Source organism: Stenella coeruleoalba, assembly GCF_951394435.1.
Source record: "Stenella coeruleoalba genome assembly, chromosome: 5".
Taxonomy (NCBI): Eukaryota; Metazoa; Chordata; class Mammalia; order Artiodactyla; family Delphinidae; genus Stenella; species Stenella coeruleoalba.
In genome coordinates, this window is record NC_137150.1 from 394,659 (window position 1) to 420,967 (window position 26,309).

At 51.1% G+C, this 26,309-nt stretch overlaps 3 protein-coding genes across 3 annotated transcripts; all 3 read left to right on the forward strand.

Moving 5' to 3' along the window:
- Positions 1-1,491: 1,491 nt before the first annotated feature.
- Positions 1,492-6,745, forward strand: LOC307187055 (double homeobox protein 4-like protein 4; the record flags this gene model as incomplete). Its single annotated transcript, XM_079922804.1, has 5 exons — positions 1,492-1,534; positions 3,267-3,421; positions 4,847-4,967; positions 5,375-5,529; positions 6,056-6,745. 5 exons carry the CDS (start codon positions 1,492-1,494, stop codon positions 6,743-6,745), a joined length of 1,164 nt encoding a protein of 387 aa, XP_079778930.1.
- Positions 6,746-10,038: 3,293 nt separating this feature from the next.
- LOC307187056 (double homeobox protein 4-like protein 4) lies at positions 10,039-15,293 on the forward strand (the record flags this gene model as incomplete). The annotated part of the gene is made up of 5 exons (XM_079922805.1): positions 10,039-10,081; positions 11,815-11,969; positions 13,395-13,515; positions 13,923-14,077; positions 14,604-15,293. 5 exons carry the CDS (start codon positions 10,039-10,041, stop codon positions 15,291-15,293), a joined length of 1,164 nt encoding a protein of 387 aa, XP_079778931.1.
- A 3,280-nt stretch (positions 15,294-18,573) lies between these two features.
- LOC307187057 (double homeobox protein 4-like protein 4) lies at positions 18,574-23,828 on the forward strand (the record flags this gene model as incomplete). Its single annotated transcript, XM_079922806.1, has 5 exons — positions 18,574-18,616; positions 20,349-20,503; positions 21,930-22,050; positions 22,458-22,612; positions 23,139-23,828. 5 exons carry the CDS (start codon positions 18,574-18,576, stop codon positions 23,826-23,828), a joined length of 1,164 nt encoding a protein of 387 aa, XP_079778932.1.
- Positions 23,829-26,309: the final 2,481 nt, after the last annotated feature.

A 26,309-nucleotide genomic window follows, 5' to 3' on the forward strand; every position in this document is an offset into this window, starting at 1 on the left:
AAGCTTATCCCACCTGGATTGTCCAGGAGGGAGGTGATCCAGGTCTGGCAGGCAGTGCCTTCTGGAAGAAGCCAGCAAATCCCATGTTTCAGTGATTAATTTTCTCAGCCAAAACTTCCAACTACTCGGGAAATCCCCCCCGATCCAACAAGATGGTCATGCCTCCCTCTGATCTCTGGCACTGCAGGACAAGGGACTAGGACATACACCTCCTCAGGACATCCTCCTGGGCCCCCTGGGACTTGCAGACACCTACTGGTCCCGGTGACATCCGTCCAAGGGTACCACCTGACAACCGACCTTAGTGGGTACAGAAAATCAATCACACAGATCACACAAACACCCCTATGCGCGTGCACACACACACACACACACACACACACACACACACACACACTCCAGCCACGTTTTCATGAATTGCTGGTGTAATTACTCTGATTGCCAACTGTTTCTGAATAAGCTCACTATCCTCATGTTAATCCACGTGGTGGCCAAAGAAGCATGGTGGCAAAAGAACACATTTGGCATGGTTCTGTATTTTCTGGGGGGGTTTCTTTTGTTGGTTTGTTTTAAATTTTTCTATTCTCTGCAGCCCAAATGCACCGATAATGTTGGGATGGCTGTACTTGGAATCCAAGCTTTCCTTTCAAACTCAGCTGTGTCATCATCCATCATGTAACGTGCTACATATCCCTCTCCTTCCCCTTCCCCTTCCCCTTCCCCTTCCCCTTCCCCTTCCTCTTCTCCTTCTTCTTCTTGGTACAGTTGTCAGTTGACCACTGAATGTGAAACCGACTCTCTCTTTTGTACGCCAAGGATAAGCACTGAAAATAAGTTCCTTTCCTTGTGAAACATACACGTGTGGCATGCCCCTTTCTCTGGTCTCTCCATGGCATGTGAGCAACGGGATGGGTTTCAGAGTACCTCTGAAAAAGTCCCAAACAGCTGAGGACCATGGGTAGACACTAGATAAGCACTCAAGCTTAGTATGTGAATTATCGGGAACTCAAACCCCAGCCAAGGAAATGCTTTAGGAGTGTGAGGCAATGATGTCCTGGTGGTGATGAGGGAAGTGGGAAACGTACTCGATGCAAACTAGGCTCTAGGTTCTCTCTCCATTTGGGAAAGTACAGTGACACACTTAAGCGTGAATGACTCAGAGGTGGGGAATTCCACGGAGACAGAAAGTATGTGTGGAATGTTGAAAGGTGTGAAAAGGAGAGAGCACTTGACCCCAAGCATTCTGGCAAAGGATGACGAGGGCGGCAGCTTCAAAGGGACCTGGGAGCCTCTGAGCAGGCCTTCCATTCCAACGCCCACTTGCCTCTCGGGATTCCTTCCAGGTTCTCAATTGGCAAGGAAGGGTTCTGCACCATCTGTGGCTATTTACATAAATAGGGGCGTGGCATCCTCATCCATTATAAACCCTGAGCTTCTGAGAACTGAACAGTTGGCCAGCAGTTTCCGTGCCATCCCTGTGGGTCTCCCACCATGGATTCGTCCAGCTCATCCGGCACATACAGCACCTCCAGAGGTACGTTGCCCTCAGCATCTGGGCTCTGCGCTTGGATCATCCAAATACACTCATGCACCTCCCGACCCAAGGGTTGATCACCACGAAGATTGAAGTTTCCCAATGACCACCAAATGGCATGCACTGGTATGCTGGCACATGTTTCTGGAATCACTTGGGCAAAAGGATGCACCTTGGTTTGGGCATTTCACGTAGATATTTCTGGTTTGCTGCTTCATTTGTTTTCCTTCTAGAAATCCACATGGAAGTTGGTAGCCCTGTTGCCTGACAATGGCTTCTCTACTAAAAATCCCAACCTGTGTTTGCAGTGAACGGAACACGAGTATTTGATAACGTTCCCAACTAAACTGACACTCTTTTCCAGTTGACAGTGTTTGGGATTTTGAATTTGTTTCACATGTTCTATTCTTGCTGTTGTTGCGGATTTGCTCTGTTATGTTGTGTGTTCCATTTGAACTGGTTAACTTCCACGGTGTCCATGGAAATAATCCACATCCAGTATGTGTTAAGATTACGAGACAAAGAGAGATTTTCTTTGAGCACAACTGAAAGCTAGAACCTGGGAAACAGAGATTCCAGGAGCACTCGAACTGTCTTTCATTAGACTCCAAGGTAGGCACTGCAGGAGTCTCTGGGAAGCCAAAATCTGCAGTGTGACAAGGTCGTTCCTTGAGTGCTTTCCAAATATGTTCCTTGGAGCTGGCAGGAAGGAAGGGCGCTTTTAAAGGGAGTCCCCGTTGGGGATCCGAAACCCTTGCCTTGTCTTGAATCCTTCCAGAGAGAGACCTGGAGACGACCCTACGTCACCAGCTGCCAGCTGCTAGGGCAGGTAGCCCTTGCAGAAGGGTTGGCATTGACCTAGAGTTGGAGAGATTTCAGGAAACTCAAGATCTCAAGGGTGTGCAGGACGTGCCTGAAACCACACCCTCCCTGGCCATCACACCCGGCTCCCACCTTAGAATGCAGGAAACAAACATCCATCCATTCCCTTGCTACAAGAAATAGGCAACCTCAAATAGGAAAGGGGTGGGGGGTAGCCCTTCAGACTGCCCAACTGACAGAATAGCACGCACACGGGGAGAGTCACCATGACCTCGGTGACTAAAAGGGAAACTCATCTTCTGAGGAGTACTGGGCTGTTGTGGGTGTGTGGGTGGGTTGGCGCCATCACACAGGGCAGCACGTTGGTCATGGCTCAAAAAAATAGGTTTTCTAAACAATCCTCTAGTGAGTTCTGTGTTGGGGGTTGGCTTGTGTGTTTGTCTGGCTTCATTGGGCTTTCGTCTACTTTCCTTTACAATAGTGAAAGTGCAGATATGCTGTGCGAATGATAGTTCAGAAGCCAGGTTCCTATGGTTAGCATAGAGTTAGAGGTAAATCTGGTAGAAGCCATCAAGATTTTCCAAGGCCTCCACAGGTGGAAAATCCTTCCACCCGTTTTGGTCATGGTAGCCTGTTTTCCTAGGGCTTTCCCCTTCTCTTTGCATTGCGTCCTGTGGATCATTGGCGAATGGTGAGGTGATCCCCATAGCCTTGACCCTCAGCTTAGCTTGAGCCCCCAGGGTCCCACTCAGCGTGGCTTTCGGGGTGTACCCACGGTTTATCCAAATGCAGAGTCTTCCCCTGGCTTAGAGCTTTTTCTCATGGCACAAGGACCAGCATTGGGTCGGCACCATTGATTTGCACCTCCATGGATTCTCCCCTGACACATTCCCCCTCTTCTCTCCCACAGGCCGACTCTCAAGACCATCGCGAAGGAGGAGGCTTGTTCTGAGTCTGAGTCAGAAGGACACCCTGCAAGCACTCTTTCAACAGAACCCCTATCCCGGGATAACGACCAGAGAATGGCTGGCACGAGAACTGGACATTCCAGAAAGCAGAATTCAGGTACAACCGAGTCTCTCGATCCATTTTCCCTCTCGGGGTCCATGTCCAGACGCAAGTTGCCCCACTCCAGTTGCACTCCTTACTCTAGGGCTTTCCTCTTCGGGGTGCTCCAGACAGCAGGAACTCGAATCTTGGCAAGAAGGTGGCTCCCTTTGGAAAACGTGGCCAGACTGAGCTGTGTGGCGAGAGGTCCATTCAAATGTGTGGTCAAGTATAAAGGGCGAGGGGCCAAGGAAGCAGGAAGGCCTGGTGGTGTCAAGGAGATGTTACCTTGATGGCTGGCCTCCGAGGAACTAGCTGTGCTGAACACTTCCCTCTCTGGGCACGTTGGAGAGGAGTCACCAAAGTTAGGAACACCGTGCCTGCGACCATACAGAGCGTCGCCAAAGACTGATTGACTTTCCCTACGAACACTTTTTCTCAGGGTGTCCAATTTTCCACACACCACCATCAGAAATGTCTAAAGACATGCACACACACACGCACACAAGCACAGGTCCACACTGCTGTTCGGCCTCGGGGAATGAGGTAGCATGCACAGTGTTTCACTGTTGAAGACAAGGACACATATTCTGAAGAAGGGGAGCGGGTACATAAGAGCCTCCTGACCTAAAAGTGATGGAGGCATGTAGTCCCTGAGTAGTAACTGTCAATGAGTAGTTCCCAGGCAGCATGAGAAGAGTGGTTTTCATGGGGGCACTTGCTAATGGATACGATTGCATGTTATGAGACAGTACTGCCTGTGGGGACACAAGAGAGGCAGGGAGACATGAATCGGGCATGGACTACGGGAAACGGGAGGCAAAGATACCAAATGAGGGAAAGGAGATTGAGCCTGAGAGCCTGGGACAGAGACAGAGCGAGGGGAAGGCAGGCAGGCAGTCACTTGGGCAGCCGGGGGGGTCTCAACAGAGACAGACGTCAACAGGTAGATGTGGAGAATCGTAGACAGAGACCAAAAGACCCACAGAGAAAATGGTAGTTTTGATGAGAACGGCTGGGGCGGGGGAGAGAGACAGAGAGAGTTAGCTATCCATCCCATTCTGACTGTGGGAAAGCAAGCATTGTCTCCTCCTGTGTCACAAGTCATTACTCTGGACACCAGTAAGGTGACTCGAAGAGGAAGGATTATTTTCACGGACACAGATTGTGTATTCTGGAATCTGGTGCACTTCCTCAGAGGTAAAAGCCGGAGTCTACATTCTACATGCTAGTGAGACTTCAGTCCCTTTGAATCGTAAATATTTCCACTGGGGGCAGACGGGCCATACTGGGTCTCCATCAGTCGGCTTGTTGCTGGCCGACTGGCTGGCCGGCCGGCTGGCTGGTGCGTTTGTGCGTTTGTTCTACGTTGCATCCCTGCAATAGATCTTGGAAGTACGTGCATAAGCATTGAAAGACAAGGCTTTCTTTCTTTGTACCCAGGTTTGGTTTCAAAACCAACGAAGAAGACGCCTAAAGCAGAGCCGATTGCTGTCGGAGAATGCCTTCAAAGGAGGGCAGTCACAGCCACTGCGGCCCCCACCACCTGAGGCTTTGACTCGAGGTAAGTACCCGGCATTCCATAGGCATTTCCCAAGAGCATCTCCTTGAGACAGAATCATCTATGAACGTGGATGACCATGGGAGGCCAAGAACGCTTCAGAGAGGAAACAATGATATCTTGGGATCTTGCCCCATTCCTGTTCCACCCAGGAGCATCATGCCCCTCTTGGAGGGTGGGGAGATGCATGCCCAGGAAGGCTTGGAATCTTTGGGTCCAGAACCTGCCCGGACGTGCAGAAATGCCTTCTTCCGTCACATGGGGCGTTTTCACATAGCACTGAGTTAGGTGTATCGATGTATCGATCTTGATCTATGACATACCGCTTCCTACATACCACACACTGGATCTGCTGTGAATGTGCTGAAATTGGCCTGAATGTCCTCTCTTCTCTGTGTGTTCTTCTTTAGGAAGCATGGGAAGAGAGGCCAGGCGAAAGAGGACTTTCATCTCTCCTTCTCAAACAAGGGTCCTTATGCAAGCCTTTGAGAGGGATCGATTTCCATCTATTGCTGCCAGGGAAGAATTGGCTCACCAGACAGGAATTCCCGAACCTCGAATCCAGGTAAGTTCTCCACCAGTGGGTGGAACTTGGCTTCTCCCACGAGAAAGGAGTGTTAACCCTTGTGACGGGTTGTTGCTGGATATATGTAGGCTTGGAGACGGGGGATTGGGAGGAAGTTCCCTTCGTCTTACGAATACGCTACGGGGGCTGATCTGAAGGCATCCATTTCCAGAAGAGGACAGGGCAATGGAAGTCCTGGGCAGCCAGGGAGGGGCCTGAGTTTGTAGCTGGTCAATGCCAGCTCTCCTCAAAGACAGGGGTGGGGAGGGGTGCGGAGAGTGGTGTGAGTCCTGTGTTGCCCTGACGTCCTCCCGCATTTTCAAGAGCCAAGGTGAAAGCTCTATAGGAAAAATGGCCCTTAGGTGAGGCCCAACAGTACTTGCCATGGGTCTGACAGATTGGAGGGCATGTCAGGTCAGGGCAGGGCAGGTTGGGGCGGGCTGGGGTGGGCCGGGAATGAGGCGGCGGCAAGTCGATCTGGATTGTCACGCTGCTAATGCTCCTGTCGCCCCATATGGTTCCCTAGATATGGTTCCAGAACCGAAGAGCTCGGCACCCAAAGCAGAGCGCTAGTGGGCCTGTGAATGCCTTAGCCAAAGGCCCTGATGCCACATCAGCTGTGACTGCCCTGTCGGACCAAAGCACCCTGCCCACTGTCCATAGAAGCTCTCATTGTTATCCTCCCTCTCATGCACCTGATAGCATGCAATCCTTTGCTGCGGCCACTGCTGTTTTCTCCCCCTCCTTTCTTGGGCCACAGGCTTCCTATGGGTGCTGTGTGGGCCAGCCGTTGATGTTCATCATGCTCCAGCCCAGCCTGGTAGCCCTTCAGAGATGCCAGAACCCACAGCCTCTTCTGGCCACAGTTCCGTGGGGCGAACGGTCACATGCTCTCATCGCCAGTGGGCAGCCTGCCCAGGGGGCCATCTGGCCACCTGCACCACCAGAGACACACTTCTGGCAGCAGCAGGCAAGCTCAGGTGAAGAGACATCTCCCCAGCTGGAGCAACAGCCCCAGCGCTCAGCCCTTACAGGCTCCTCAAGCCTCCTGGATGAACTCTTGTCAGACGTGGACATTCTGGACAAGGCAGGCCCTTTTCTGAATGTGGACACAGAGGAAGAGGAACTTGCAGCAACCCTGGAAACCCCCCTCAGCGAGGAAGAATTCAAGGCCCTGCTTGACATACTGTCAGGCTCCCCAGTGCCACAGGTTTAGGGGCAGGAAGGAAGGCCTTCCCCCGAGCCCCTTTCAAGCCTCCTTTCCTGGGAGGCAGAGCCATGGGGGAGAGAAAGAAGAAGGAACAAGCAATGCTCATGATAGTGTCTGGCAGGGAGAACAAGGCAAGTTGACTGTCGACAGCAACTGCGTTGTGCCCAGGAGGGATGCCATGCTCCACACGGACTGTCACAAAGCTTGCGCACCAAGAGGGACACCCTCTCTGAAGCCTCAAGGAATTCAAACCTTCCAATGAGAACGAGGACGACCCAACGCTGAACTGGATTTCCCCGTTGTATGTGACATTCCATTGATCCAATCAATAAATCTTGGCACTCAGTTCAAGTTCTTGGTTGTGCTTTTGTCGCTTTGATTTCTCCCGCATTTCCTCAGAGAGGTGAAATCCCTCCCATGACCTGGGACAGCATGGAAGGCGGTCCAGATACCCCTGTCTAGTCCCGTAGCTTGTAGCCACAAACACACCCTAGTGGAATCACGAAAACAGTCTCTCAGTGACAACATTCACTTGCTCTCTGGGTGCATGGTATGGAAGAGTTCCTCGAGGGCATCGCCTTTGCACACAAGGACAGAACTATGCAAACACTTTCATTGCCAGGGTTTATAGTAACAACTGTGCCCAATGTATTATGCACACAAATCATCACTCTCTCTCTCTCTCTCTCTCTCTCTCTCTCTCTCTCTCTCTGGCTCATTACATGTCCACGGCTACACACTACAGGAACACACCTCTCAAAAGATAAGCCAAGTTATAACTAAAGTGATGAACAAATGCACTGAAAAACCGAATGCCTGTGGCATTGTAACGTCATGGCAGATGATCCCTTCCACTGCTTCTTTCAAAAATATTTTCCATCACATGTGTCTCGTACACTCTGTGTTGAGTGATTCTCCACTGGCTCAATCTGTGTGCCCCATGTCCAGCATGGGAGTGTCAGTGGCACGAAGTATTAAAATAATCTAATGTGTAAACAACAATGTATCTGAGTCTCTGGACACAACTGCATCTGGGTCTCTAGCTCTATTGTGTGCATATCTCTGCAGATACATCTAGTCCTCAACTCCCTCCCAGTCACTCCCCTGTCTTAGGCTCCCATTTGTCCAGATCTCTAGAGTTATATACAGCGCTCTCTCGCTCTCTCTCCCTCTCTCTCTCTCCCTCACTTTCTCACTCTTTCTCTTTCACTTTCTCTCTCTCTCTCTCTCTCTCTCTCTCTCTCTCTCTCTCTCTATCTCTCCCGCCCCCTCTCTCTCTCTCCCTCACTTTCTCTCTCTCTTTCTCTTTCACTTTCTCTCTCCCTCTCTCTCCTTCTTTTCACTGGGCAGAAATGGAACATCATTTTCAAGAGCCACACAGGTGGCATAGGCCTTCTGGGAAAAGAATCTGGCCACGGTAGCCTCAGGACAAGTAGCATTGGAGATGTGGAAAGAGACAGCTTATGGAAGAGTTGGTGCTTTCAAGAGGGTGGGGGGAACACTGGGTCACAGTGTGCCATGAAACACTGAGATGCTTGTGGGTGCTTTCAAGAGGGTGGGGGGAACACTGGGTCACAGTGTTCCGGGAAACACTGAGATGCTTGTGGGTGGAAGGACTTGCACAGGCTCTTCCTAGAGCTAGGAACTGTGGCTTTACCATCTTGGTTGTCCAATGCTGGCCGCTCCAGAGAAACCTCAGAGCCCAGGGACAGGCAGCGGTACCTCCACAGGGAGGCCAGCGGTGCACTGTGCATAAACACACCTGCAGGCTCTCAGGATTCCCTGGCTGCCATGCAGATCACAGCTTCTGCTCCCCCAAGCAAGCTTATCCCACCTGGATTGTCCAGGAGGGAGGTGATCCAGGTCTGGCAGGCAGTGCCTTCTGGGAGAAGCCAGCAAATCCCATGTTTCAGTGATTAATTTTCTCAGCCAAAACTTCCAACTACTCGGGAAATCCCCCCCTGATCCAACAAGATGGTCATGCCTCCCTCTGATCTCTAGCACTGCAGGACAAGGGACTAGGACATACACCTCCTCAGGACATCCTCCTGGGCCCCCTGGGACTTGCAGACACCTACTGGTCCCGGTGACATCCGTCCAAGGGTACCACCTGACAACCGACCTTAGTGGGTACAGAAAATCAAACACACAGATCACACAAACACCCCTACGCGCGTGCACACACACACACACACACACACACACACACACACACACACCAGCCACGTTTTCATGAATTGCTGGTGTAATTACTCTGATTGCCAACTGTTTCTGAATAAGCTCACTATCCTCATGTTAATCCACGTGGTGGCCAAAGAAGCATGGTGGCAAAAGAACACATTTGGCATGGTTCTGTATTTTCTGGGGGGGTTTCTTTTGTTGGTTTGTTTTAAATTTTTCTATTCTCTGCAGCCCAAATGCACCGATAATGTTGGGATGGCTGTACTTGGAATCCAAGCTTTCCTTTCAAACTCAGCTGTGTCATCATCCATCATGTAACATGCTACATATCCTTCTCCTTCCCCTTCCCCTTCCCCTTCCCCTTCCTCTTCTCCTTCTTCTTCTTGGTACAGTTGTCAGTTGACCACTGAATGTGAAACCGACTCTCTCTTTTGTACGCCAAGGATAAGCACTGAAAATAAGTTCCTTTCCTTGTGAAACATACACGTGTGGCATGCCCCTTTCTCTGGTCTCTCCATGGCATGTGAGCAACGGGATGGGTTTCAGGGTACCTCTGAAAAAGTCCCAAACACCTGAGGACCATGGGTAGACACTAGATAAGCACTCAAGCTTAGTATGTGAATTATCGGGAACTCAAACCCCAGCCAAGGAAATGCTTTAGGAGTGTGAGGCAATGATGTCCTGGTGGTGATGAGGGAAGTGGGAAACGTACTCGATGCAAACTAGGCTCTAGGTTCTCTCTCCATTTGGGAAAGTACAGTGACACACTTAAGCGTGAAGGACTCAGAGGTGGGGAATTCCACGGAGACAGAAAGTATGTGTGGAATGTTGAAAGGTGTGAAAAGGAGAGAGCACTTGACCCCAAGCATTCTGGCAAAGGATGACGAGGGCGGCAGCTTCAAAGGGACCTGGGAGCCTCTGAGCAGGCCTTCCATTCCAACGCCCACTTGCCTCTCGGGATTCCTTCCAGGTTCTCAATTGGCAAGGAAGGGTTCTGCACCATCTGTGGCTATTTACATAAATAGGGGCGTGGCATCCTCATCCATTATAAACCCTGAGCTTCTGAGAACTGAACAGTTGGCCAGCAGTTTCCGTGCCATCCCTGTGGGTCTCCCACCATGGATTCGTCCAGCTCATCCGGCACATACAGCACCTCCAGAGGTACGTTGCCCTCAGCATCTGGGCTCTGCGCTTGGATCATCCAAATACTCTCATGCACCTCCCCGACCCAAGGGTTGATCACCACGAAGATTGAAGTTTCCCAATGACCACCAAATGGCATGCACTGGTATGCTGGCACATGTTTCTGGAATCACTTGGGCAAAAGGATGCACCTTGGTTTGGGCATTTCACGTAGATATTTCTGGTTTGCTGCTTCATTTGTTTTCCTTCTAGAAATCCACATGGAAGTTGGTAGCCCTGTTGCCTGACAATGGCTTCTCTACTAAAAATCCCAGCCTGTGTTTGCAGTGAACGGAACACGAGTATTTGATAACGTTCCCAACTAAACTGACACTCTTTTCCAGTTGACAGTGTTTGGGATTTTGAATTTGTTTCACATGTTCTATTCTTGCTGTTGTTGCGGATTTGCTCTGTTATGTTGTGTGTTCCATTTGAACTGGTTAACTTCCACGGTGTCCATGGAAATAATCCACATCCAGTATGTGTTAAGATTACGAGACAAAGAGAGATTTTCTTTGAGCACAACTGAAAGCTAGAACCTGGGAAACAGAGATTCCAGGAGCACTCGAACTGTCTTTCATTAGACTCCAAGGTAGGCACTGCAGGAGTCTCTGGAAAGCCAAAATCTGCAGTGTGACAAGGCCGTTCCTTGAGTGCTTTCCAAATATGTTCCTTGGAGCTGGCAGGAAGGAAGGGCGCTTTTAAAGGGAGTCCCCGTTGGGGATCCGAAACCCTTGCCTTGTCTTGAATCCTTCCAGAGGGAGACCTGGAGACGACCCTACGTCACCAGCTGCCAGCTGCTAGGGCAGGTAGCCCTTGCAGAAGGGTTGGCATTGACCTAGAGTTGGAGAGATTTCAGGAAACTCAAGATCTCAAGGGTGTGCAGGACGTGCCTGAAACCACACCCTCCCTGGCCATCACACCCGGCTCCCACCTTAGAATGCAGGAAACAAACATCCATCCATTCCCTTGCTACAAGAAATAGGCAACCTCAAATAGGAAAGGGGTGGGGGGTAGCCCTTCAGACTGCCCAACTGACAGAATAGCACGCACACGGGGAGAGTCACCATGACCTCGGTGACTAAAAGGGAAACTCATCTTCTGAGGAGTACTGGGCTGTTGTGGGTGTGTGGGTGGGTTGGCGCCATCAGACAGGGCAGCACGTTGGTCATGGCTCAAAAAAATAGGTTTTCTAAACAATCCTCTAGTGTGTTCTGTGTTGGGGGTTGGCTTGTGTGTTTGTCTGGCTTCATTGGGCTTTCGTCTACTTTCCTTTCCAATAGTGAAAGTGCAGATATGCTGTGCGAATGATAGTTCAGAAGCCAGGTTCCTATGGTTAGCATAGAGTTAGAGGTAAATCTGGTAGAAGCCATCAAGATTTTCCAAGGCCTCCACAGGTGGAAAATCCTTCCACCCGTTTTGGTCACGGTAGCCTGTTTTCCTAGGGCTTTCCCCTTCTCTTTGCATTGCGTCCTGTGGATCATTGGCGAATGGTGAGGTGATCCCCATAGCCTTGACCCTCAGCTTAGCTTGAGCCCCCAGGGTCCCACTCAGCGTGGCTTTCGGGGTGTACCCACGGTTTATCCAAATGCAGAGTCTTCCCCTGGCTTAGAGCTTTTTCTCATGGCACAAGGACCAGCATTGGGTCGGCACCATTGATTTGCACCTCCATGGATTCTCCCCTGACACATTCCCCCTCTTCTCTCCCACAGGCCGACTCTCAAGACCATCGCGAAGGAGGAGGCTTGTTCTGAGTCTGAGTCAGAAGGACACCCTGCAAGCACTCTTTCAACAGAACCCCTATCCCGGGATAACGACCAGAGAATGGCTGGCACGAGAACTGGACATTCCAGAAAGCAGAATTCAGGTACAACCGAGTCTCTCGATCCATTTTCCCTCTCGGGGTCCATGTCCAGACGCAAGTTGCCCCACTCCAGTTGCACTCCTTACTCTAGGGCTTTCCTCTTCGGGGTGCTCCAGACAGCAGGAACTCGAATCTTGGCAAGAAGGTGGCTCCCTTTGGAAAACGTGGCCAGACTGAGCTGTGTGGCGAGAGGTCCATTCAAATGTGTGGTCAAGTATAAAGGGCGAGGGGCCAAGGAAGCAGGAAGGCCTGGTGGTGTCAAGGAGATGTTACCTTGATGGCTGGCCTCCGAGGAACTAGCTGTGCTGAACACTTCCCTCTCTGGGCACGTTGGAGAGGAGTCACCAAAGTTAGGAACACCGTGCCTGCGACCTTACAGAGCGTCGCCAAAGACTGATTGACTTTCCCTACGAACACTTTTTCTCAGGGTGTCCAATTTTCCACACACCACCATCAGAAATGTCTAAAGACATGCACACACACACGCACACAAGCACAGGTCCACACTGCTGTTCGGCCTCGGTGAATGAGGTAGCATGCACAGTGTTTCACTGTTGAAGACAAGGACACATATTCTGAAGAAGGGGAGCGGGTACATAAGAGCCTCCTGACCTAAAAGTGATGGAGGCATGTAGTCCCTGAGTAGTAACTGTCAATGAGTAGTTCCCAGGCAGCATGAGAAGAGTGGTTTTCATGGGGGCACTTGCTAATGGATACGATTGCATGTTATGAGACAGTACTGCCTGTGGGGACACAAGAGAGGCAGGGAGACATGAATCGGGCATGGACTACGGGAAACGGGAGGCAAAGATACCAAATGAGGGAAAGGAGATTGAGCCTGAGAGCCTGGGACAGAGACAGAGCGAGGGGAAGGCAGGCAGGCAGTCACTTGGGCAGCCGGGGGGGTCTCAACAGAGACAGACGTCAACAGGTAGATGTGGAGAATCGTAGACAGAGACCAAAAGACCCACAGAGAAAATGGTAGTTTTGATGAGAACGGCTGGGGCGGGGGAGAGAGACAGAGAGAGTTAGCTATCCATCCCATTCTGACTGTGGGAAAGCAAGCATTGTCTCCTCCTGTGTCACAAGTCATTACTCTGGACACCAGTAAGGTGACTCGAAGAGGAAGGATTATTTTCACGGACACAGATTGTGTATTCTGGAATCTGGTGCACTTCTTCAGAGGTAAAAGCCGGAGTCTACATTCTACATGCTAGTGAGACTTCAGTCCCTTTGAATCGTAAATATTTCCACTGGGGGCAGACGGGCCATACTGGGTCTCCATCAGTCGGCTTGTTGCTGGCCGACTGGCTGGCCGGCCGGCTGGCTGGTGCGTTTGTGCGTTTGTTCTACGTTGCATCCCTGCAATAGATCTTGGAAGTACGTGCATAAGCATTGAAAGACAAGGCTTTCTTTCTTTGTACCCAGGTTTGGTTTCAAAACCAACGAAGAAGACGCCTAAAGCAGAGCCGATTGCTGTCGGAGAATGCCTTCAAAGGAGGGCAGTCACAGCCACTGCGGCCCCCACCACCTGAGGCTTTGACTCGAGGTAAGTACCCGGCATTCCATAGGCATTTCCCAAGAGCATCTCCTTGAGACAGAATCATCTATGAACGTGGATGACCATGGGAGGCCAAGAACGCTTCAGAGAGGAAACAATGATATCTTGGGATCTTGCCCCATTCCTGTTCCACCCAGGAGCATCATGCCCCTCTTGGAGGGTGGGGAGATGCATGCCCAGGAAGGCTTGGAATCTTTGGGTCCAGAACCTGCCCGGACGTGCAGAAATGCCTTCTTCCGTCACATGGGGCGTTTTCACATAGCACTGAGTTAGGTGTATCGATGTATCGATCTTGATCTATGACATACCGCTTCCTACATACCACACACTGGATCTGCTGTGAATGTGCTGAAATTGGCCTGAATGTCCTCTCTTCTCTGTGTGTTCTTCTTTAGGAAGCACGGGAAGAGAGGCCAGGCGAAAGAGGACTTTCATCTCTCCTTCTCAAACAAGGGTCCTTATGCAAGCCTTTGAGAGGGATCGATTTCCATCTATTGCTGCCAGGGAAGAATTGGCTCACCAGACAGGAATTCCCGAACCTCGAATCCAGGTAAGTTCTCCACCAGTGGGTGGAACTTGGCTTCTCCCACGAGAAAGGAGTGTTAACCCTTGCGACGGGTTGTTGCTGGATATATGTAGGCTTGGAGACGGGGGATTGGGAGGAAGTTCCCTTCGTCTTACGAATACGCTACGGGGGCTGATCTGAAGGCATCCATTTCCAGAAGAGGACAGGGCAAGGGAAGTCCTGGGCAGCCAGGGAGGGGCCTGAGTTTGTAGCTGGTCAATGCCAGCTCTCCTCAAAGACAGGGGTGGGGAGGGGTGCGGAGAGTGGTGTGAGTCCTGTGTTGCCCTGACGTCCTCCCGCATTTTCAAGAGCCAAGGTGAAAGCTCTATAGGAAAAATGGCCCTTAGGTGAGGCCCAACAGTACTTGCCATGGGTCTGACAGATTGGAGGGCATGTCAGGTCAGGGCAGGGCAGGTTGGGGCGGGCTGGGGTGGGCCGGGAATGAGGCGGCGGCAAGTCGATCTGGATTGTCACGCTGCTAATGCTCCTGTCGCCCCATATGGTTCCCTAGATATGGTTCCAGAACCGAAGAGCTCGGCACCCAAAGCAGAGCGCTAGTGGGCCTGTGAATGCCTTAGCCAAAGGCCCTGATGCCACATCAGCTGTGACTGCCCTGTCGGACCAAAGCACCCTGCCCACTGTCCATAGAAGCTCTCATCGTTATCCTCCCTCTCATGCACCTGATAGCATGCAATCCTTTGCTGCGGCCACTGCTGTTTTCTCCCCCTCCTTTCTTGGGCCAGAGGCTTCCTATGGGTGCTGTGTGGGCCAGCCATTGATGTTCATCATGCTCCAGCCCAGCCTGGCAGCCCTTCAGAGATGCCAGAACCCACAGCCTCTTCTGGCCACAGTTCCGTGGGGCGAACGGTCACATGCTCTCATCGCCAGTGGGCAGCCTGCCCAGGGGGCCATCTGGCCACCTGCACCACCAGAGACACACTTCTGGCAGCAGCAGGCAAGCTCAGGTGAAGAGACATCTCCCCAGCTGGAGCAACAGCCCCAGCGCTCAGCCCTTACAGGCTCCTCAAGCCTCCTGGATGAACTCTTGTCAGACGTGGACATTCTGGACAAGGCAGGCCCTTTTCTGAATGTGGACACAGAGGAAGAGGAACTTGCAGCAACCCTGGAAGCCCCCCTCAGCGAGGAAGAATTCAAGGCCCTGCTTGACATACTGTCAAGCTCCCCAGTGCCACAGGTTTAGGGGCAGGAAGGAAGGCCTTCCCCCGAGCCCCTTTCAAGCCTCCTTTCCTGGGAGGCAGAGCCATGGGGGAGAGAAAGAAGAAGGAACAAGCAATGCTCATGATAGTGTCTGGCAGGGAGAGCAAGGCAAGTTGACTGTCGACAGCAACTGCGTTGTGCCCAGGAGGGATGCCATGCTCCACACGGACTGTCACAAAGCTTGCGCACCAAGAGGGACACCCTCTCTGAAGCCTCAAGGAATTCAAACCTTCCAATGAGAACGAGGACGACCCAACGCTGAACTGGATTTCCCCGTTGTATGTGACATTCCATTGATCCAATCAATAAATCTTGGCACTCAGTTCAAGTTCTTGGTTGTGCTTTTGTCGCTTTGATTTCTCCCGCATTTCCTCAGAGAGGTGAAATCCCTCCCATGATCTGGGACAGCATGGAAGGCGGTCCAGATACCCCTGTCTAGTCCCGTAGCTTGTAGCCACAAACACACCCTAGTGGAATCACGAAAACAGTCTCTCAGTGACAACATTCACTTGCTCTCTGGGTGCATGGTATGGAAGAGTTCCTCGAGGGCATCGCCTTTGCACACAAGGACAGAACTATGCAAACACTTTCATTGCCAGGGTTTATAGTAACAACTGTGCCCAATGTATTATGCACACAAATCATCACTCTCACTCTCTCTCTCTCTCTCTCTCTCTCTCTGGCTCATTACATGTCCACGGCTACACACTACAGGAACACACCTCTCAAAAGATAAGCCAAGTTATAACTAAAGTGATGAACAAACGAACTGAAAAACCCAATGCCTGTGGCATTGTAACGTCATGGCAGATGATCCCTTCCACTGCTTCTTTCAAAAATATTTTCCAACACATGTGCCTCGTACACTCTGTGTTGAGTGATTCTCCACTGGCTCAATCTGTGTGCCCCATGTCCAGCATGGGAGTGTCAGTGGCACGAAGTATTAAAATAATCTAATGTGTAAACAACAATGTATCTGAGTCTCTGGACACAACTGCATCTGGGTCTCTAGCTCTATTGTGTGCATATCTCTGCAGATACATCTAGTCCTCAACTCCCTCCCAGTCACTCCCCTGTCTTAGGCTCCCATTTGTCCAGATCTCTAGAGTTATATACAGCGCTCTCTCGCTCTCTCTCCCTCTCTTTCTCTCCCTCACTTTCTCACTCTTTCTCTTTCACTTTCTCTCTCTCTCTCTCTCTCTCTCTCTCTATCTCTCCCGCCCCTCTCTCTCTCTCCCTCACTTTCTCTCTCTCTTTCTCTTTCACTTTCTCTCTCCCTCTCTCTCCTTCTTTTCACTGGGCAGAAATGGAACATCATTTTCAAGAGCCACACAGGTGGCATAGGCCTTCTGGGAAAAGAATCTGGCCACGGTAGCCTCAGGACAAGTAGCATTGGAGATGTGGAAAGAGACAGCTTATGGAAGAGTTGGTGCTTTCAAGAGGGTGGGGGGAACACTGGGTCACAGTGTGCCATGAAACACTGAGATGCTTGTGGGTGCTTTCAAGAGGGTGGGGGGAACACTGGGTCACAGTGTTCCGGGAAACACTGAGATGCTTGTGGGTGGAAGGACTTGCACAGGCTCTTCCTAGAGCTAGGAACTGTGGCTTTACCATCTTGGTTGTCCAATGCTGGCCGCTCCAGAGAAACCTCAGAGCCCAGGGACAGGCAGCGGTACCTCCACAGGGAGGCCAGCGGTGCACTGTGCATAAACACACCTGCAGGCTCTCAGGATTCCCTGGCTGCCATGCAGATCACAGCTTCTGCTCCCCCAAGCAAGCTTATCCCACCTGGATTGTCCAGGAGGGAGGTGATCCAGGTCTGGCAGGCAGTGCCTTCTGGAAGAAGCCAGCAAATCCCATGTTTCAGTGATTAATTTTCTCAGCCAAAACTTCCAACTACTCGGGAAATCCCCCCCTGATCCAACAAGATGGTCATGCCTCCCTCTGATCTCTGGCACTGCAGGACAAGGGACTAGGACATACACCTCCTCAGGACATCCTCCTGGGCCCCCTGGGACTTGCAGACACCTACTGGTCCCGGTGACATCCGTCCAAGGGTACCACCTGACAACCGACCTTAGTGGGTACAGAAAATCAAACACACAGATCACACAAACACCCCTACGCGCGTGCGCACACACACACACACACACACACACACACACACACACACACTCCAGCCACGTTTTCATGAATTGCTGGTGTAATTACTCTGATTGCCAACTGTTTCTGAATAAGCTCACTATCCTCATGTTAATCCACGTGGTGGCCAAAGAAGCATGGTGGCAAAAGAACACATTTGACATGGTTCTGTATTTTCTGGTGGGGTTTCTTTTGTTGGTTTGTTTTAAATTTTTCTATTCTCTGCAGCCCAAATGCACCGATAATGTTGGGATGGCTGTACTTGGAATCCAAGCTTTCCTTTCAAACTCAGCTGTGTCATCATCCATCATGTAACGTGCTACATATCCTTCTCCTTCCCCTTCCCCTTCCCCTTCCCCTTCCCCTTCCTCTTCTCCTTCTTCTTCTTGGTACAGTTGTCAGTTGACCACTGAATGTGAAACCGACTCTCTCTTTTGTACGCCAAGGATAAGCACTGAAAATAAGTTCCTTTCCTTGTGAAACATACACGTGTGGCATGCCCCTTTCTCTGGTCTCTCCATGGCATGTGAGCAATGGGATGGGTTTCAGAGTACCTCTGAAAAAGTCCCAAACAGCTGAGGACCATGGGTAGACACTAGATAAGCACTCAAGCTTAGTATGTGAATTATCGGGAACTCAAACCCCAGCCAAGGAAATGCTTTAGGAGTGTGAGGCAATGATGTCCTGGTGGTGATGAGGGAAGTGGGAAACGTACTCGATGCAAACTAGGCTCTAGGTTCTCTCTCCATTTGGGAAAGTACAGTGACACACTTAAGCGTGAAGGACTCAGAGGTGGGGAGTTCCACGGAGACAGAAAGTATGTGTGGAATGTTGAAAGGTGTGAAAAGGAGAGAGCACTTGACCCCAAGCATTCTGGCAAAGGATGACGAGGGCGGCAGCTTCAAAGGGACCTGGGAGCCTCTGAGCAGGCCTTCCATTCCAACGCCCACTTGCCTCTCGGGATTCCTTCCAGGTTCTCAATTGGCAAGGAAGGGTTCTGCACCATCTGTGGCTATTTACATAAATAGGGGCGTGGCATCCTCATCCATTATAAACCCTGAGCTTCTGAGAACTGAACAGTTGGCCAGCAGTTTCCGTGCCATCCCTGTGGGTCTCCCACCATGGATTCGTCCAGCTCATCCGGCACATACAGCACCTCCAGAGGTACGTTGCCCTCAGCATCTGGGCTCTGCACTTGGATCATCCAAATACACTCATGCACCTCCCGACCCAAGGGTTGATCACCACGAAGATTGAAGTTTCCCAATGACCACCAAATGGCATGCACTGGTATGCTGGCACATGTTTCTGGAATCACTTGGGCAAAAGGATGCACCTTGGTTTGGGCATTTCACGTAGATATTTCTGGTTTGCTGCTTCATTTGTTTTCCTTCTAGAAATCCACATGGAAGTTGGTAGCCCTGTTGCCTGACAATGGCTTCTCTACTAAAAATCCCAACCTGTGTTTGCAGTGAACGGAACACGAGTATTTGATAACGTTCCCAACTAAACTGACACTCTTTTCCAGTTGACAGTGTTTGGGATTTTGAATTTGTTTCACATGTTCTATTCTTGCTGTTGTTGCGGATTTGCTCTGTTATGTTGTGTGTTCCATTTGAACTGGTTAACTTCCACGGTGTCCATGGAAATAATCCACATCCAGTATGTGTTAAGATTACGAGACAAAGAGAGATTTTCTTTGAGCACAACTGAAAGCTAGAACCTGGGAAACAGAGATTCCAGGAGCACTCGAACTGTCTTTCATTAGACTCCAAGGTAGGCACTGCAGGAGTCTCTGGGAAGCCAAAATCTGCAGTGTGACAAGGTCGTTCCTTGAGTGCTTTCCAAATATGTTCCTTGGAGCTGGCAGGAAGGAAGGGCGCTTTTAAAGGGAGTCCCCGTTGGGGATCCGAAACCCTTGCCTTGTCTTGAATCCTTCCAGAGGGAGACCTGGAGACGACCCTACGTCACCAGCTGCCAGCTGCTAGGGCAGGTAGCCCTTGCAGAAGGGTTGGCATTGACCTAGAGTTGGAGAGATTTCAGGAAACTCAAGATCTCAAGGGTGTGCAGGACGTGCCTGAAACCACACCCTCCCTGGCCATCACACCCGGCTCCCACCTTAGAATGCAGGAAACAAACATCCATCCATTCCCTTGCTACAAGAAATAGGCAACCTCAAATAGGAAAGGGGTGGGGGGTAGCCCTTCAGACTGCCCAACTGACAGAATAGCACGCACACGGGGAGAGTCACCATGACCTCGGTGACTAAAAGGGAAACTCATCTTCTGAGGAGTACTGGGCTGTTGTGGGTGTGTGGGTGGGTTGGCGCCATCAGACAGGGCAGCACGTTGGTCATGGCTCAAAAAAATAGGTTTTCTAAACAATCCTCTAGTGAGTTCTGTGTTGGGGGTTGGCTTGTGTGTTTGTCTGGCTTCATTGGGCTTTCGTCTACTTTCCTTTCCAATAGTGAAAGTGCAGATATGCTGTGCGAATGATAGTTCAGAAGCCAGGTTCCTATGGTTAGCATAGAGTTAGAGGTAAATCTGGTAGAAGCCATCAAGATTTTCCAAGGCCTCCACAGGTGGAAAATCCTTCCACCCGTTTTGGTCATGGTAGCCTGTTTTCCTAGGGCTTTCCCCTTCTCTTTGCATTGCGTCCTGTGGATCATTGGCGAATGGTGAGGTGATCCCCATAGCCTTGACCCTCAGCTTAGCTTGAGCCCCCAGGGTCCCACTCAGCGTGGCTTTCGGGGTGTACCCACGGTTTATCCAAATGCAGAGTCTTCCCCTGGCTTAGAGCTTTTTCTCATGGCACAAGGACCAGCATTGGGTCGGCACCATTGATTTGCACCTCCATGGATTCTCCCCTGACACATTCCCCCTCTTCTCTCCCACAGGCCGACTCTCAAGACCATCGCGAAGGAGGAGGCTTGTTCTGAGTCTGAGTCAGAAGGACACCCTGCAAGCACTCTTTCAACAGAACCCCTATCCCGGGATAACGACCAGAGAATGGCTGGCACGAGAACTGGACATTCCAGAAAGCAGAATTCAGGTACAACTGAGTCTCTCGATCCATTTTCCCTCTCGGGGTCCATGTCCAGACGCAAGTTGCCCCACTCCAGTTGCACTCCTTACTCTAGGGCTTTCCTCTTCAGGGTGCTCCAGACAGCAGGAACTCGAATCTTGGCAAGAAGGTGGCTCCCTTTGGAAAACGTGGCCAGACTGAGCTGTGTGGCGAGAGGTCCATTCAAATGTGTGGTCAAGTATAAAGGGCGAGGGGCCAAGGAAGCAGGAAGGCCTGGTGGTGTCAAGGAGATGTTACCTTGATGGCTGGCCTCCGAGGACCTAGCTGTGCTGAACACTTCCCTCTCTGGGCACGTTGGAGAGGAGTCACCAAAGTTAGGAACACCGTGCCTGCGACCTTACAGAGCGTCGCCAAAGACTGATTGACTTTCCCTACGAACACTTTTTCTCAGGGTGTCCAATTTTCCACACACCACCATCAGAAATGTCTAAAGACATGCACACACACACGCACACAAGCACAGGTCCACACTGCTGTTCGGCCTCGGGGAATGAGGTAGCATGCACAGTGTTTCACTGTTGAAGACAAGGACACATATTCTGAAGAAGGGGAGCGGGTACATAAGAGCCTCCTGACCTAAAAGTGATGGAGGCATGTAGTCCCTGAGTAGTAACTGTCAATGAGTAGTTCCCAGGCAGCATGAGAAGAGTGGTTTTCATGGGGGCACTTGCTAATGGATACGATTGCATGTTATGAGACAGTACTGCCTGTGGGGACACAAGAGAGGCAGGGAGACATGAATCGGGCATGGACTACGGGAAACGGGAGGCAAAGATACCAAATGAGGGAAAGGAGATTGAGCCTGAGAGCCTGGGACAGAGACAGAGCGAGGGGAAGGCAGGCAGGCAGTCACTTGGGCAGCCGGGGGGGTCTCAACAGAGACAGACGTCAACAGGTAGATGTGGAGAATCGTAGACAGAGACCAAAAGACCCACAGAGAAAATGGTAGTTTTGATGAGAACGGCTGGGGCGGGGGAGAGAGACAGAGAGAGTTAGCTATCCAATCCCATTCTGACTGTGGGAAAGCAAGCATTGTCTCCTCCTGTGTCACAAGTCATTACTCTGGACACCAGTAAGGTGACTCGAAGAGGAAGGATTATTTTCACGGACACAGGTTGTGTATTCTGGAATCTGGTGCACTTCTTCAGAGGTAAAAGCCGGAGTCTACATTCTACATGCTAGTGAGACTTCAGTCCCTTTGAATCGTAAATATTTCCACTGGGGGCAGACGGGCCATACTGGGTCTCCATCAGTCGGCTTGTTGCTGGCCGACTGGCTGGCCGGCCGGCTGGCTGGTGCGTTTGTGCATTTGTTCTATGGTGCATCCCTGCAATAGATCTTGGAAGTACGTGCATAAGCGTTGAAAGACAAGGCTTTCTTTCTTTGTACCCAGGTTTGGTTTCAAAACCAACGAAGAAGACGCCTAAAGCAGAGCCGATTGCTGTCGGAGAATGCCTTCAAAGGAGGGCAGTCACAGCCACTGCGGCCCCCACCACCTGAGGCTTTGACTCGAGGTAAGTACCCGGCATTCCATAGGCATTTCCCAAGAGCATCTCCTTGAGACAGAATCATCTATGAACGTGGATGACCATGGGAGGCCAAGAACGCTTCAGAGAGGAAACAATGATATCTTGGGATCTTGCCCCATTCCTGTTCCACCCAGGAGCATCATGCCCCTCTTGGAGGGTGGGGAGATGCATGCCCAGGAAGGCTTGGAATCTTTGGGTCCAGAACCTGCCCGGACGTGCAGAAATGCCTTCTTCCGTCACATGGGGCGTTTTCACATAGCACTGAGTTAGGTGTATCGATGTATCGATCTTGATCTATGACATACCGCTTCCTACATACCACACACTGGATCTGCTGTGAATGTGCTGAAATTGGCCTGAATGTCCTCTCTTCTCTGTGTGTTCTTCTTTAGGAAGCATGGGAAGAGAGGCCAGGCGAAAGAGGACTTTCATCTCTCCTTCTCAAACAAGGGTCCTTATGCAAGCCTTTGAGAGGGATCGATTTCCATCTATTGCTGCCAGGGAAGAATTGGCTCACCAGACAGGAATTCCCGAACCTCGAATCCAGGTAAGTTCTCCACCAGTGGGTGGAACTTGGCTTCTCCCACGAGAAAGGAGTGTTAACCCTTGCGACGGGTTGTTGCTGGATATATGTAGGCTTGGAGACGGGGGATTGGGAGGAATTTCCCTTCGTCTTACGAATACGCTACGGGGGCTGATCTGAAGGCATCCATTTCCAGAAGAGGACAGGGCAATGGAAGTCCTGGGCAGCCAGGGAGGGGCCTGAGTTTGTAGCTGGTCAATGCCAGCTCTCCTCAAAGACAGGGGTGGGGAGGGGTGCGGAGAGTGGTGTGAGTCCTGTGTTGCCCTGACGTCCTCCCGCATTTTCAAGAGCCAAGGTGAAAGCTCTATAGGAAAAATGGCCCTTAGGTGAGGCCCAACAGTACTTGCCATGGGTCTGACAGATTGGAGGGCATGTCAGGTCAGGGCAGGGCAGGTTGGGGCGGGCTGGGGTGGGCCGGGAATGAGGCGGCGGCAAGTCGATCTGGATTGTCACGCTGCTAATGCTCCTGTCGCCCCATATGGTTCCCTAGATATGGTTCCAGAACCGAAGAGCTCGGCACCCAAAGCAGAGCGCTAGTGGGCCTGTGAATGCCTTAGCCAAAGGCCCTGATGCCACATCAGCTGTGACTGCCCTGTCGGACCAAAGCACCCTGCCCACTGTCCATAGAAGCTCTCATCGTTATCCTCCTTCTCATGCACCTGAGAGCATGCAATCCTTTGCTGCGGCCACTGCTGTTTTCTCCCCCTCCTTTCTTGGGCCAGAGGCTTCCTATGGGTGCTGTGTGGGCCAGCCGTTGATGTTCATCATGCTCCAGCCCAGCCTGGCAGCCCTTCAGAGTTGCCAGAACCCACAGCCTCTTCTGGCCACAGTTCCGTGGGGCGAACGGTCACATGCTCTCATCGCCAGTGGGCAGCCTGCCCAGGGTGCCATCTGGCCACCTGCACCACCAGAGACACACTTCTGGCAGCAGCAGGCAAGCTCAGGTGAAGAGACATCTCCCCAGCTGGAGCAACAGCCCCAGCGCTCAGCCCTTACAGGCTCCTCAAGCCTCCTGGATGAACTCTTGTCAGACGTGGACATTCTGGACAAGGCAGGCCCTTTTCTGAATGTGGACACAGAGGAAGAGGAACTTGCAGCAACCCTGGAAGCACCCCTCAGCGAGGAAGAATTCAAGGCCCTGCTTGACATACTGTCAGGCTCCCCAGTGCCACAGGTTTAGGGGCAGGAAGGAAGGCCTTCCCCCGAGCCCCTTTCAAGCCTCCTTTCCTGGGAGGCAGAGCCATGGGGGAGAGAAAGAAGAAGGAACAAGCAATGCTCATGATAGTGTCTGGCAGGGAGAACAAGGCAAGTTGACTGTCGACAGCAACTGCGTTGTGCCCAGGAGGGATGCCATGCTCCACACGGACTGTCACAAAGCTTGCGCACCAAGAGAGACACCCTCTCTGAAGCCTCAAGGAATTCAAACCTTCCAATGAGAACGAGGAGGACCCAACGCTGAACTGGATTTCCCCGTTGTATGTGACATTCCATTGATCCAATCAATAAATCTTGGCACTCAGTTCAAGTTCTTGGTTGTGCTTTTGTCGCTTTGATTTCTCCCGCATTTCCTCAGAGAGGTGAAATCCCTCCCATGATCTGGGACAGCATGGAAGGCGGTCCAGATACCCCTGTCTAGTCCCGTAGCTTGTAGCCACAAACACACCCTAGTGGAATCACGAAAACAGTCTCTCAGTGACAACATTCACTTGCTCTCTGGGTGCATGGTATGGAAGAGTTCCTCGAGGGCATCGCCTTTGCACACAAGGACAGAACTATGCAAACACTTTCATTGCCAGGGTTTATAGTAACAACTGTGCCCAATGTATTATGCACACAAATCATCACTCTCTCTCTCTCTCTCTCTCTCTCTCTCTCTCTCTCTGGCTCATTACATGTCCACGGCTACACACTACAGGAACACACCTCTCAAAAGATAAGCCAAGTTATAACTAAAGTGATGAACAAACGAACTGAAAAACCGAATGCCTGTGGCATTGTAACGTCATGGCAGATGATCCCTTCCACTGCTTCTTTCAAAAATATTTTCCAACACATATGCCTCGTACACTCTGTGTTGAGTGATTCTCCACTGGCTCAATCTGTGTGCCCCATGTCCAGCATGGGAGTGTCAGTGGCACGAAGTATTAAAATAATCTAATGTGTAAAGAACAATGTATCTGAGTCTCTGGACACAACTGCATCTGGGTCTCTAGCTCTATTGTGTGCATATCTCTGCAGATACATCTAGTCCTCAACTCCCTCCCAGTCACTCCCCTGTCTTAGGCTCCCATTTGTCCAGATCTCTAGAGTTATATACAGCGCTCTCTCGCTCTCTCTCCCTCTCTCTCTCTCCCTCACTTTCTCACTCTTTCTCTTTCACTTTCTCTCTCTCTCTCTCTCTCTCTCTCTATTTCTCCCGCCCCCCCTCTCTCTCTCCCTCACTTTCTCTCTCTCTTTCTCTTTCACTTTCTCTCTCCCTCTCTCTCCTTCTTTTCACTGGGCAGAAATGGAACATCATTTTCAAGAGCCACACAGGTGGCATAGGCCTTCTGGGAAAAGAATCTGGCCACGGTAGCCTCAGGACAAGTAGCATTGGAGATGTGGAAAGAGACAGCTTATGGAAGAGTTGGTGCTTTCAAGAGGGTGGGGGGAACACTGGGTCACAGTGTGCCATGAAACACTGAGATGCTTGTGGGTGCTTTCAAGAGGGTGGGGGGAACACTGGGTCACAGTGTTCCGGGAAACACTGAGATGCTTGTGGGTGGAAGGACTTGCACAGGCTCTTCCTAGAGCTAGGAACTGTGGCTTTACCATCTTGGTTGTCCAATGCTGGCCGCTCCAGAGAAACCTCAGAGCCCAGGGACAGGCAGCGGTACCTCCACAGGGAGGCCAGCGGTGCACTGTGCATAAACACACCTGCAGGCTCTCAGGATTCCCTGGCTGCCATGCAGATCACAGCTTCTGCTCCCCCAAGCAAGCTTATCCCACCTGGATTGTCCAGGAGGGAGGTGATCCAGGTCTGGCAGGCAGTGCCTTCTGGAAGAAGCCAGCAAATCCCATGTTTCAGTGATTAATTTTCTCAGCCAAAACTTCCAACTACTCGGGAAATCCCCCCCGATCCAACAAGATGGTCATGCCTCCCTCTGATCTCTGGCACTGCAGGACAAGGGACTAGGACATACACCTCCTCAGGACATCCTCCTGGGCCCCCTGGGACTTGCAGACACCTACTGGTCCCGGTGACATCCGTCCAAGGGTACCACCTGACAACCGACCTTAGTGGGTACAGAAAATCAATCACACAGATCACACAAACACCCCTATGCGCGTGCACACACACACACACACACACACACACACACACACACACTCCAGCCACGTTTTCATGAATTGCTGGTGTAATTACTCTGATTGCCAACTGTTTCTGAATAAGCTCACTATCCTCATGTTAATCCACGTGGTGGCCAAAGAAGCATGGTGGCAAAAGAACACATTTGGCATGGTTCTGTATTTTCTGGGGGGGTTTCTTTTGTTGGTTTGTTTTAAATTTTTCTATTCTCTGCAGCCCAAATGCACCGATAATGTTGGGATGGCTGTACTTGGAATCCAAGCTTTCCTTTCAAACTCAGCTGTGTCATCATCCATCATGTAACGTGCTACA